General features: G+C 43.0%; 1 protein-coding gene across 2 annotated transcripts in view; it reads right to left on the minus strand.

The window, feature by feature from the left end:
* Nucleotides 1–11,711, minus strand: part of pde7a (phosphodiesterase 7A) — a 45,824-nt gene extending 34,113 nt beyond the window's left edge. For both annotated transcript variants that reach the window (XM_007896745.2, XM_007896744.2), the window contains exon 1: nucleotides 11,514–11,711. In XM_007896745.2, the coding sequence (XP_007894936.1) occupies nucleotides 11,514–11,657 (144 nt within the window). In that variant the 5' untranslated portion in view covers nucleotides 11,658–11,711. The remainder of the gene's footprint in view (nucleotides 1–11,513) is intronic.
* Between the last annotated feature and the right edge of the window lie 396 nt (nucleotides 11,712–12,107).

Raw genomic sequence — 12,107 nt, forward strand, 5'->3', positions numbered from 1 at the left:
CTCATGCACAGTTGGCCAGGACACTGAATGAAACTCTCTTTTCTCGCACGTCATGGGATTAGTGCCTCATAGTGATTCATCGCAGTGTGGCCGGGACTTTACATTTAAGATTATACCTTATAAAAGATCTACTACAACAAGAACTTCCATTTATATAGCGCCCCTCACTCAGGGCAGTGTCCAAGAGCGCTTGACAGTGGCGGAGCACGACACTGAGCCAGGGGTAAGTGAAGCACAATCAAACAATCTAGTTTTTAATCACATCAGTAGATGTCTATATGTACAAAATTAAACTCCACAATTCTAAGACCATGCAAAAACATATCATTAGAGGTCAGTACAGCAACAACCTCCTTTATGTAACAAAATTGTTTCACAGATGTACCAAAAAGCATATTTAATTGGTGACAAACCACAAAAATGTAAAAAAAATACAATTGCATGTGAGAAACTTTTCAGACAAAGGACATGTTCTTGTTCTGCAACATTTCTAAAAGAGGGATTTAAAAAACTTTGAGTTCTAAGATGGTTCTGTGTTTGGGCACCCACTGAAGTGAAATGAAGCCACTCCCTTCGTGTAACCAACATCAAGGGGGAAGAAAGAGGACGAGAAGAGGGTGAAAGAGGGAGGAGACCTAAATGACAATGCAATATTTGGAAACCTGGAACATTTAAACTTGTAACTGCTAAGACTAGTTTTGACAACAAATTTTGATAGGAGTGTACCTAATACAGTAAGTCCTCCCATTTTTTATAAAAGTAGGCGATTAGTTGCAGCTTAGACAAGCAGCAGCAGCTCAAGCTCCAAGCCTCCAACTGGTGGAACCATCATTGAATGGATAGGAATGTATAGTCTGAGCTATAAGCAGGATAGTGGCAACGCTCTCATACATTTCATGCTGAGCTTTGCTGCTCACCAAGAAGTTTGCTGGGAGTTGTCTTGCATCCGCCTTCAACTTGTGAGGAGACTTTAACAGGATAGCTTGAGACATGCCAGTCACCTTGAGGTTCGAGTTCAATGAGTGAAGAAACAGGAGAAGGGAATAGGCGGAGGGATTTGGGGGAGTAGAGGCGCAGAAAGTATAAACACCCACACACATCATACTAGTCAAATGACCCATTTCCATGTTATACAGCTTTACTCAACCATTTGAAAAGGGAAGATAGTTTCTCCCAGTGTCCTGGCCAATAATCCCTCAGTTAAAATGCCACGTTCGCCCCCAAAACACAGTCACTACACTTTAGAATGTATTCTGTGAAGCAATTTGAGATATCCGTCCAACGTAACAGCCACTATATCATACGTTTAAAAAAACGTTGATTGCTCAGTCCAGGATCTCATCTGAGGGTTTTTGGAAAACAGATGCGTTTGCTGTGAAACGGACTCCGTTGCCAAGGTATCAGCAACAAATCAGTCTAGGCCAGAGACCTCCTTCTTTGCAGCCATTTCCCCCTTTTTTAAAAAAACACTTGTGGACTTCACAAGTAGACTGAAAGAAACGCCTTCACCACATGACCAGGAGCTTGTAACCACTGTTCCTGCTAAGATGCGGACCCGTGCAGCAGTCTGTTGTGTGCCGTGCACTTAATCATTCCACCCGCTCACCTTATAAAAAGTTCAGCTGAATAAATACATCATTAGAATAAATATAATTATGTTGCAATTGTCCATTATTTTGTGCATTTGTTCTGTTTGTTATATACGCTGAATAATGTTTTTCCAAAAAGATGTTCTATTCAAAGGTTTGACCTATTTATTTTATAGCGGCTCACACAGCCTTTATGTGGGTGCACAAGCCCAAATTCATTCCTCGCATGGCCGAAACAAATTAAGAGGAAATGTAGCTTGTAACCATTTGTTGACATATACGTTTTATACGCCATAAGCTTAACTTGCATTGGGACCTTGCTGTTATTGAAGACAGACTGGAACAAAGCAGAGTAAACTTCACCCTCTCACCACAGTCCCAAAGGAGAGTTCAAACATCACAACTCTCAGGTACAACTACACATCAACAACTGGTACCAGATGCTTCTTGTATCTTTCAATCCATACCTTCAAGGTCCTGTCCCGAGCCATAATACCACACTTGGGGACACCCACCATCTCAATGTCAGCAAGACCAAGGGCCCCTTGATTGGCTCGCGCTAACGCCTCCACACCTCAGGCGCTGGCAGCATCGGCCTCCATGGCTGCACACTCAACCTCACTAAGCCAGTCAGGAACCTGCGTGTCTTGTCTGACCCTGAACTGTCCTTTCTCCCCCACATCCGTGCCTTGACCAGCTCTGCCTACCACCACCTCCACAAGATTGCCAGACTCCGCCACTGCCTCACCTCTCAGGCTGCTGAAACCCTCACCCATGCATTCGTCACCTCAAGGCTTGATTAAGGGAACTCTCTCCTCATCGGCCTTCCCAACTCTTCCCTTCACAAGTTGCAGATCATCCAAAGCTCTGCAGCTCGTGTACTCTCACGCACCAAGCTCCGCGACACCATCACTCTCACCCTCGCCCGACTTCACTGGCTCCCCATCCCCCAGAGGATCAAGTTCAAGATCCTCGTCCTCACCTTTAAGGCCATCCATGGCCTTGCCCCCTCCTACCTCTCTGACCTGCTGACTCCCTACCAACCTGCCCGCTCCCTCCATTCATCGAGCTCCGGCCTACTCCATGTTTCCTGCCCTACCATCGGTGGCCGGGCTTTCAGCCTCTCTGCCCCCACACTCTGGAACTCCATCCCGCCGACCCTTCGCCTCGCTTCCTCCCTTGCCTCCTTCAAGGCCGGTCTCAAGACCCTTCTCTTCGACCGGGCCTTTGGTCTCCCTCCCACCTCTCCCGACACCACCCCTCCCCCATGCTCTGGCCACGACACCTGACTGTTCAGCGCTTTGGGACGTCCTCCCGACGTGAAAGGCGCTCTATAAATGTAATTTTGTTGTTGTTGTTGTTATCCTCTCTGAGTGCAAGTGCACCACACTAAACTCTCAATGGGTCAATCCACAACATCACCTTTATGATCCATCTGGTCTGTCCTTGAGTAATACAGTAAGAATTCTACCCTAGATTTCTCATATACACCTCAATTTAATTCTACACCAAATAACAAACAACTTGAATTTATATAACGCCCATCACTCACGGAAGCATCTGAACGTTTACTCAGCTCATCACCTGGTAATTTGCTTTTACGATCTGCTTCACTGGATAACACACCCAAACATCCTAACTACTCCGCAAAATATTCGATGTTGAACAATGTTTTCACCATAAAACAAAAACAGAGAGAACTGGGAAAATTCAGCAGGTCAGACAGCATCTATGGAGAAAGGAAAGTGAGTCAATGTTTCGGGTCCACGAACCTTCGTCAGAACTGGGGCATGTTGGGAGGGAGAGGTTTTTAGAACAAGTTGAGAGGGGGAGGCAGGACAAGGAAGACAAAAAGGACAAAGTAGAGAATGTGTTAATTGATGGGTTAACTCTTCTAGTAACATAAAGAGGGGGAGGGGGGAAGGCGAGCTGTTATGGTCTGAAGTGGCTGAAATTGATATTGAGGCCAGAGGGCTGTAGGGTCCCTAGCAGATAGATAAGATAGATAAGATGCTGTTCCTCAAGCTTTCACTGTGGATCACTGTAACAGCGTAGGAGACCATGGATGGAGAGGTCAGACTGTGAATAGGAGTGTGAGTTAAAATGGCAGGAGACCAGAAGATCAGGGTTGACCTTGTGTACAGAACGGAGGGGTTCTGCAAATTGGTCACCCAATCTGCGCTTAGTCCCCCCAATATGGAGAGACTACACCGTGAGCAGCAGATACAGTATACTACATTGGTGGTAGTACATGTAAAGTGTGTTTGGGACTTTGGATAGTGGTCTGGCAGGAGGTGAAAGGGCAGGTATTACATCTGCTGCGCTGGCATGGGAAGGTGCCAGGGGAAGGAGAGCAGCTGGTAGTGCTGACAGCGGAATGAACTAAGGAATCCCGGAGGGAACGATCCCTTTGGAATGCAGAGAGGGGAAGGGAGGGAAATATGTATTTGGTTGATGAGTCACGCTGGAGGTGCAGGAAATGTCGGAGAATGATGTGCTGAATGTTGAGGCTGATGGGGTGGTAGGTGAGGACTAAGGGGACCCGATCTCGGTTTCGGGATAGGGGGGAAGTTGTGAGGGCAGAAGTGCGGGAAGTAGGGCGGACACAGTCAAGGGCCTTGGCTATTACTGTCGATGGGAATCCTCGGTCGAGGAAAAATGAGGACATTTCGGTTGCTCTGGTGTGAAAGGTTGCATTGTCAGAGCAGATGCGGCGGAAGTGGAGGAACTAGGAAAATGGGCTGGCGTCTTTGCAGGAGGCGGGGTGAGATGAGATATAATCAAGGTAGCTGTGGGAGTTGGTGGGCTTATAGAAAATGTCTGTGGATAGTCTGTTACCTGACGTGGAGATAGTGAAGTCGAGGAAGGGAAGGGTCAGAGATGGTCCATGTGAATTTTATGGATTCACATAACATTTAGTCTGTCCCTTTGTTCATTTGACAATATTCAACATAGGGCTTAGTTCGACTTTAGAAAATATTGAAATAAAATCTCCCTTGAGCTCTCCCTTCTTTCAAGCAAACAAATCACCTTCCTTAGCCTCTCCTCATAACTCAGATGGCTAATTCCGTATGCAGTACTACATGTAGGGTCAGACCAGTAACTTCTATAAATTCTGTATCACTTCTCGCGACCCTATCCTTCATCCCTTTAATTGTACAACACAGCACCTCGTTTAATCTCTTTACTGACTGAGCTGATGATTTCAGTCATCTATGCATTAGTACCTGCAAAATCCCTCTCCTGTGGACTAATACCATGTAGATTATATTGTCGCAGTTTATTCTCCTTTGATCTCATCACTCTGAGGTTATCCACATGATTTAGGGTTTGCCATTTGTGAATTCCTTTTTCTATCAACATCCCTCACTGTGGCAGGCCTGCTCCCTGTTATTTGCAACTCCCACAGTTTGGTCAGCAAAGATCAGCAAACTTATAATAGTGATGATAATAATCCTTGCATTTGATATAGCGCCCTATCATGTCATTGAGACGTCTCAAAGCTCTTCACAGAATATACTGTAAAGGGAATTGACTGTATATTTTATGGGCGAAACACGACAGCCAACCTTGCACAGCAGTGTTGTAGATTGAGTGACCAAATTACAAATATATTTTTGAAGAGATTATAACCCCTGGAGAGTAATCCACCAATCGACTAATAACTGGGTTCCTACTTACTGCTAGGTAAACAAAGCGGAAATTTGTCTAAAGTTCCAACCTGCCCGTAAATCAAACCCGGGTCCTCCTGCTTGCAAGATGAGTGCTCTAACTACTATGCTACAGGACTCCACTTAGTTTGGTTTCAGACCTCAGTGGTAAAACTCTGCACCCACATATGGTATAAAAATTAATTGTTAACCAGCCCAGCACAGGAGGCTATTTTAGGATAGTTTGACCTCATACTGTAGATTGGTTTATATTCGCTGATACTTTGCTCCTATATTCCTCCAGATCTAATGTTCTAAAATTTAAATTAATTACAAATATTAACGTTTCCCGGTTTCCCTTATTCAGGAAACTGGAGCAGAGATTAGTTCAACTTGTGTGCAGCGGTTCGCTGTGTAAGATACAGGGTTTGCAAATAAGTATCAATCACAAGATCAATTTGGATGAAGAAGACCCTTCGCACCATTAGATCTCATCCTTCCTACTCTACAATCTTCCCATCAGAGCATCGAGAATTTTTTTTAAAAAAAATTTAATCCAGTATTATGGCCTGAACCACTCTTACTGGCAACCTGTTTCTGGTATCTTTCCTGAAATTGCTCCCTGCAACTCTAATCCTATTTCCTCTTGTTCTTCTGTCTTGTTGCATCCTAAATTTCTGTTCTGGGTTCCTTTTTCGATTCCAGTTTAAATTTTGTACAGATAAACCCCGGCTAGCCGGACTAATGGAGCAGACATTCAGGCGGGCAAGCCAGAATTTCCGGCTAAGTGTAATTACAATGCTGGTAATGCAAACAACGCGTATGCAGTGCAAGAAAATGCCAGCAATGCATTTACGGACATTTACTGACAATTCACCTCCATTGCATATGCATTTCTACCACTGTGTTTAAAAAGAAATAGTCACTCGCCCACGCAGACACCAAACCGCAGTGAAAGGACAGTGAGGCGAGAAGCTGCAGGCTGCTCATCATGTCACTGACTCACACTAGGAGAGTTATTCTGGTGGGACTCTACACATTGGCCCGCAGAAATTTATTTTGGTTCTGGGCCAGGTCCGGCTGCAATCGAATTCCACGTACCCAAAGATTTATTGTATCTCTATTTAAGGTTCCTTCCAAGATTTCTTGTTTGGTGACTGACGAACCGAGCCCTGGCTCGCCCCTCTAACCAACATCAAACAGAATTGTTAATACTGGGTACATTCAGCAGTGTTCTTTCCAGTCCTCAGCACTAACTGCACTCAATCTAAGAGCAAAGTTCTTCTGTTTCTCTCAAAATTTGGAACCTGGATTAAGATATGATCCAGTTACACACATTCTCCAAACTTTGCAGTTATTGTATTTGAAGGCTCTGGTAGTGAAACAGTCAATACGCACTATTACAACAGCGAATTTATATTTGCGTAGCGCCTTTTACATCAGGAGGATGTCCCAAGGTGCTGGGACGTCCACATGTAACAGTATTATTACACCTATACTCATGATTAAGATAGAAGCTAGATAACACGTAGAGTCCTGTAGTGTAGAAGTTAGTGCATTCTCCTCACAAGTGAGAGGATGCGGGTTCGATTCCCGGCACGGCGAAACCTTAGGCAAGTTTCCTTACTCCACACGCCTCTGTTTACCTTGCAGTAAGTAGGAACCCACTTGTTAGTCGATTGGTGGATCGCTTTCCTGGGATAATAATCCATCCAAAGAAAAATAAATTTTGGTCATTCAATCCATGGCCATTTGTGGGACACTGCTGTGCCCAATTGGCTGCTGCATTTCATCCACAAAACAGTCAATCCACTTTACAGCATATTCTGTGAAGCACTTTGAGACATCTCAACAATGTGATAAGGCGCTATATCAAATGCAAGAATTATTATTATTATTAACCCAAGGCATTTTTCTTCACTAAACTACTGGTTTATTCACAAGGAAGTAGATGGAAACAAAAGCAAGACAGTCACTCCCATGCAGCTCTTGTGTATCTCCACACAGCTGGGTAAAAAGCAGTGATTACAAACCCAAGAGAAGGGATCAGCTGGGAATAACATTTGGCACAGCAATAAACAGGCAGAGACTTCTTTAAAAAACACAAATACAAACAAAACAAGTGGTTTATAGAGTGCAAAATTGCAATAGGTTGTTCAAAACACTAAAAAAAAACGATAACTTTATTCTCTTCACAGCAGGAAAGGGGCAATGTTAATGGTGTAAGGTAGTAAAGGGTTAATGAGGTTCCTACAGGGAGGGACGGGGTCCCAGGTGCTCAGGGCTGATAGGATGGGAGAAATCCCATGGGGGAAGAGATGGGGGGCTATAAAAGGGAGGAGTAATAGTGGGAGTGTCTGAGTGTTAGTCTGAGATTCTGATAAAGGAACATGGACTGGAAACCTTGAGTCACTTTCCACTCTCCATAGATGCTGCCTGACCTGCTGAGTGTTCTCAGCCACTTGTGGGGGTTTTTTGAGCGTTGGAGTTTGGTTAACAACACCAACAAACTCTTAACACTGAAAACCCGGACCCTCAGGGAGTGACACAAGGATTAAAATAGGGTAAGATCATTCTATTTGTTCCTGGGGTCTCTCCCAAGCGTTTGAGGCCCAGTAGTTACGTATTATAGTTTAGCTCGTTTTTTTTGCAAAGTCTTTTCCCGAAAGCTGGAATAAATTTACGTTCAATTATGTAAGTTTAATAAACACAAAAAAACACAGAGAAGTCTCGAGTGTAGTTGGTGAGATGGTTTTAACCGGCCAAGTATCTTAGACAAAATAGAGATGTAAATCACGTTACAGTGGACACCCAAAAAAATTTAACCTACCCATCAGGATTTGACAGGAGTCTCTATTTTTTTACATTCTCAAGTACATTTCTGAAAATACATGCATTAATGTAGGAAAATATCATCAGTGAACCATTTTGTCCAATTACAAATCACACAGTACCTCAATACTGTATCCTAAGCTCCAAGAATCAACCCGGCTTGTGAATTATTCTAAATAGCACATTTCAAATGGTTTACAATCTAACAACCACAAAAAGCATTGGCCTTCATATATACATTCAAGTTCAGTGTGAAATTTTTTTTTCTCATCCCATTAAATTTTTCTCCTAAAAGATACGAGTCCTGTGAGTTCACATTGCCCTTCAGTACTTTATCTAAATGATCACTCCTCATGTAAGAACCTTGCTGGCAAGCTAGTTAATCATGGGAAGCATGCAGTCAAAACCAAACCTATTATCCAATATTCACACATGTTTAATTTGCTGTTTGATGGGAACCCCAGCTTCCCCCCCACCCTTCTACCCAGGGACACTAAAGCTACTTGTAGCACCTCAACTACATGAGCAAACGCAGACCTTCTTGGCTTGTATGGCATATTTCCATCAGGTCAGTGAACCCATAAGCTATTGAAGAATCCTTTGACATGTATAAATAAACAAATTGAGTGGGCAATCAGATACAAACTGCACTCGCACACTGTTATCTTTCAGTCTTTCCCCTCCTACTCAATTGAGCTTCCACCCCCAAGTCAGGTGCACAGCCAGCAGTGTCAAGCGCTTTGAAACGTCCTTTGACGTGAAAGGCACTCTATAAATGCAATCTTGTTGTGAAAGGCGTTACATAAATGTAAATTGTAAGAATATTATAATAGCAGTTGTTCCCATCAATATTCAGATTCACAGGAATTTGACTATCTTCTTACAAACAGCAGGAACCATTCACTATTTTGACTTAGATCCCTTTTGCAGTTAATAGGTTTTTAAAAAATATCAAAACAAATTATGAATTCATGACCTGGGATCAGCAGTTCAAATCGATTAGACAGCAATAGCACACACAGGTTTACAATGGTGTTGACGTTGCCAAGCTGACTCAAAAGTATACTGAATTTACTCAAGCACAACCCCAACACTATTAAAAAGGAGAGACAGGCTCATTATCCTCTTTTCACAAGTCACATAACATCTGAAAATTCAAGAATCAACCAACCAACTCAGTAACCATTCAACCATACATTCAATAAAACTTACTTTGCACGAGAACTGAAATAACTACCCAGGGAATTAAACACACAGCAATGAATTTTTGACAATTTTTATACAGGCATTTAAGGGCTCAGTGAATAAAGACACTGCTTGGGTATAGTAATTAATTATGCAGAGGAAAGGGTTGCCCGTTTGATTCCAAGTGTGCACTGAATTAGCTGATCCAACGTAAGTGGCACCCTACAATTTGATTCAGCAGCCTGGATATAATAGCAGCTAATGTTCGTTAGAGTGACCTCTCCTGGAAAATCTGTTTGTAGATGTTGGAATGATAAGATTGCCTCGATTTTGAGTTAATAGGCAGACAATAGTCCCAGTCTAGTGCTCTATTGATACTGTACTGTTAATATAGGCCGTTTCTGCATTGAATTAGGTTATGTCTACCTATAAATCTACTAAAGATTTGAATTTCCCTTCCAGACTTTTTTGCATGATTATTTATTCTGTTAAAGTGAGATGCACAACAAAACCAACTCAGGAGTCAGTTTCAGGTCTATAAATTAAATCATGCATCAACTATGGTTTGTAATGCAGCCCATTTCAAATAAATTTAATTAAAAATAGCTTTAAAAAAGGCATCCAGCTGTCCCCTGGACCACCTATAACTTGTGCTACCACCTTAAGAATATTACAAAAGAACTAAATTGGCATTCATCACTGGTTCAGTTTTATCTACCATGGTGAAAACAAGATTAGAGCAGGAATACAAATCCTATTTGCCTCTTCTGGTTGCTCTACTGATGGAAGAGATGACAAATTACTCCAGCGTTGTAAATATGCATCAACTCACAAATAAGAGCGTCCCATTTTAGCAAAGCACAAGAGAACCCCCGGCATCTGTAGAACCATACCCCATTAAATGACCAATGAAAATCAGCAAAAAGGGAAAGAGGCAAGAAAGGAAACACATTTGCACTTATATGACATCTTTCACATTGGAAGAACATCTAAAAGAACTTGGCATATATGAAGTGGAAGGGAGGTTAGGGGATAGGGGGAAAATGGTCAAAGGCACAATGGGACTGGCCTTTAAATCAGTTCTGAAAGCAGAGTGGGAAACAATGGTCAAGGGGCAAATTAATGAAAGCTCTTCCAACAATTGCAGGACATCAAGCAAACCAGAGTTGGTAGAGTGAATATCAGTGGTAGGATGGGACAAGGCCATAGAGACATTTGAAGGTTAGGACAAGGATCTTAAAATTGATCCGCTGGGGGTTGGGGAAGATTGTCTTGCAAAGCCGAGTGCAGGAGAGAAACCAGCTGCGCAGTTGTAGATGATCTGGAGCTTTTGAAGGACAGTGATGGGAAGGACAGCAAGCAGGACATTGGAGAAGTTGAAATGACAAAGGCATGGATGAGGGCTTTAGCTGTGCTGGGGATGAGATAGTGATGCAAGCAGGCTTTGCTGTAGAGATGGAGGAAAGTGGACTTGGTCAAAACCTAAATAAAAGGCTTAGAGAGCCGAGGGGCAAATAAAACGAAAGATCCCACAGAGATCCCACAAGTTTAGTGCGAGCAACCAGGAAGGTTGTTATAGTTTGGTGTCTTAGGTGAGGAATCGAGCAGTGATTGTCAATATTGCATTTGTTGGTGACTTGTTTTTACAAAGTGTAAGAAACACCACTGGATCAAATAATGCATACATAAGCAATGACCATAAATGCAGCAAACATATAGCACAGTGACCCAACTGCTGAGAATAAAAGAAAAAAACGTCAACAAGAAACACCCCAGATTAACAAGAAAAAAATGAACTCTAATAAAAGTGAATCAAACGAGATGGAGCACAAGTCAAAAAAAAATCACACAGGATCTGTGAGCAACTGCTGGTTGATGTCTATGGGAACCGTATGTGCCCCAACCAATGCCAAATGGAAATTAGCAAAAAGGGGAGGGGGGATAAGAGGAAAGAAAAGCAACACATTTGCACTGATATAGCACCTTTCACATTGCAAGAACATCTAAAATCGTTTCGCCCACAAAATACACAGTCAATCCACATAAAAATATTCTGTGATGCGCTTTGAGAAGCCTCAACGAGGTGATAAGGCGCTACATTAAATAATCCTTGGATTATTATTATTATTATTATATTATTAAAGAGCTTAAAGAGGGGAAAAGGGAAATAATCACAAGAAGAGACAACTTTATTGTGGACATGTGAAAGTTGGTGAGGGGAAGCTGGTGGGTGAGCTGTGCTCAGCCTCTGTCTTACCTGCGACAGGAGCCTGGGGTTGGCACAGCCGAAGAGAGACGAGCTGGAGCTGAAGCTGATGGCCCCTCGGCGGCTCAGGACATGCTTGGGCACCGGCCGGTCGAGAGGCAGCACCGGCAACTGGCACTGGTAACATACTGCCATTGACCCGGCCAGGGGGCCTCGGGGAAGGGAGAGGGAGAAACGGGGAGACTCCCCCTCCCCTGGGGAGATCCAGTTCCAGAAAGTCCCACAAATTTTGCATTTGAATCAGACCAGGAACATTAGCCAATCACACTGCTTAGTTGTGCGCACGCTCCTTTGAGTGCTGAATGAGGCTGAAGACAGAAATGTACGGATTGGCAAATTTTCATACGCACACGTGACAACAGTGGCAATACTTTTCACTGAAGAGGACATTAATTCGAAATGAGTTTATCAAAGAAGCGGAAGGTGGTCCCTGAAAGCCGAATATTCAATAAAGAATGGAATCAATTTTTTTTTTACCAGTGTGGGTGAAAAAGCTGTGTGCTTAATTTGCAAAGAAAGTATGGCAGTGCTCAAAGATCTTAACTTGAATCGCCATTTTGAGAGTAAACATGCTTGCAAATATAA

The sequence above is a fragment of the Callorhinchus milii genome, unplaced genomic scaffold, assembly GCF_018977255.1.
Source record: "Callorhinchus milii isolate IMCB2004 unplaced genomic scaffold, IMCB_Cmil_1.0 Scaffold2, whole genome shotgun sequence".
Lineage (NCBI taxonomy): Eukaryota > Metazoa > Chordata > Chondrichthyes > Chimaeriformes > Callorhinchidae > Callorhinchus > Callorhinchus milii.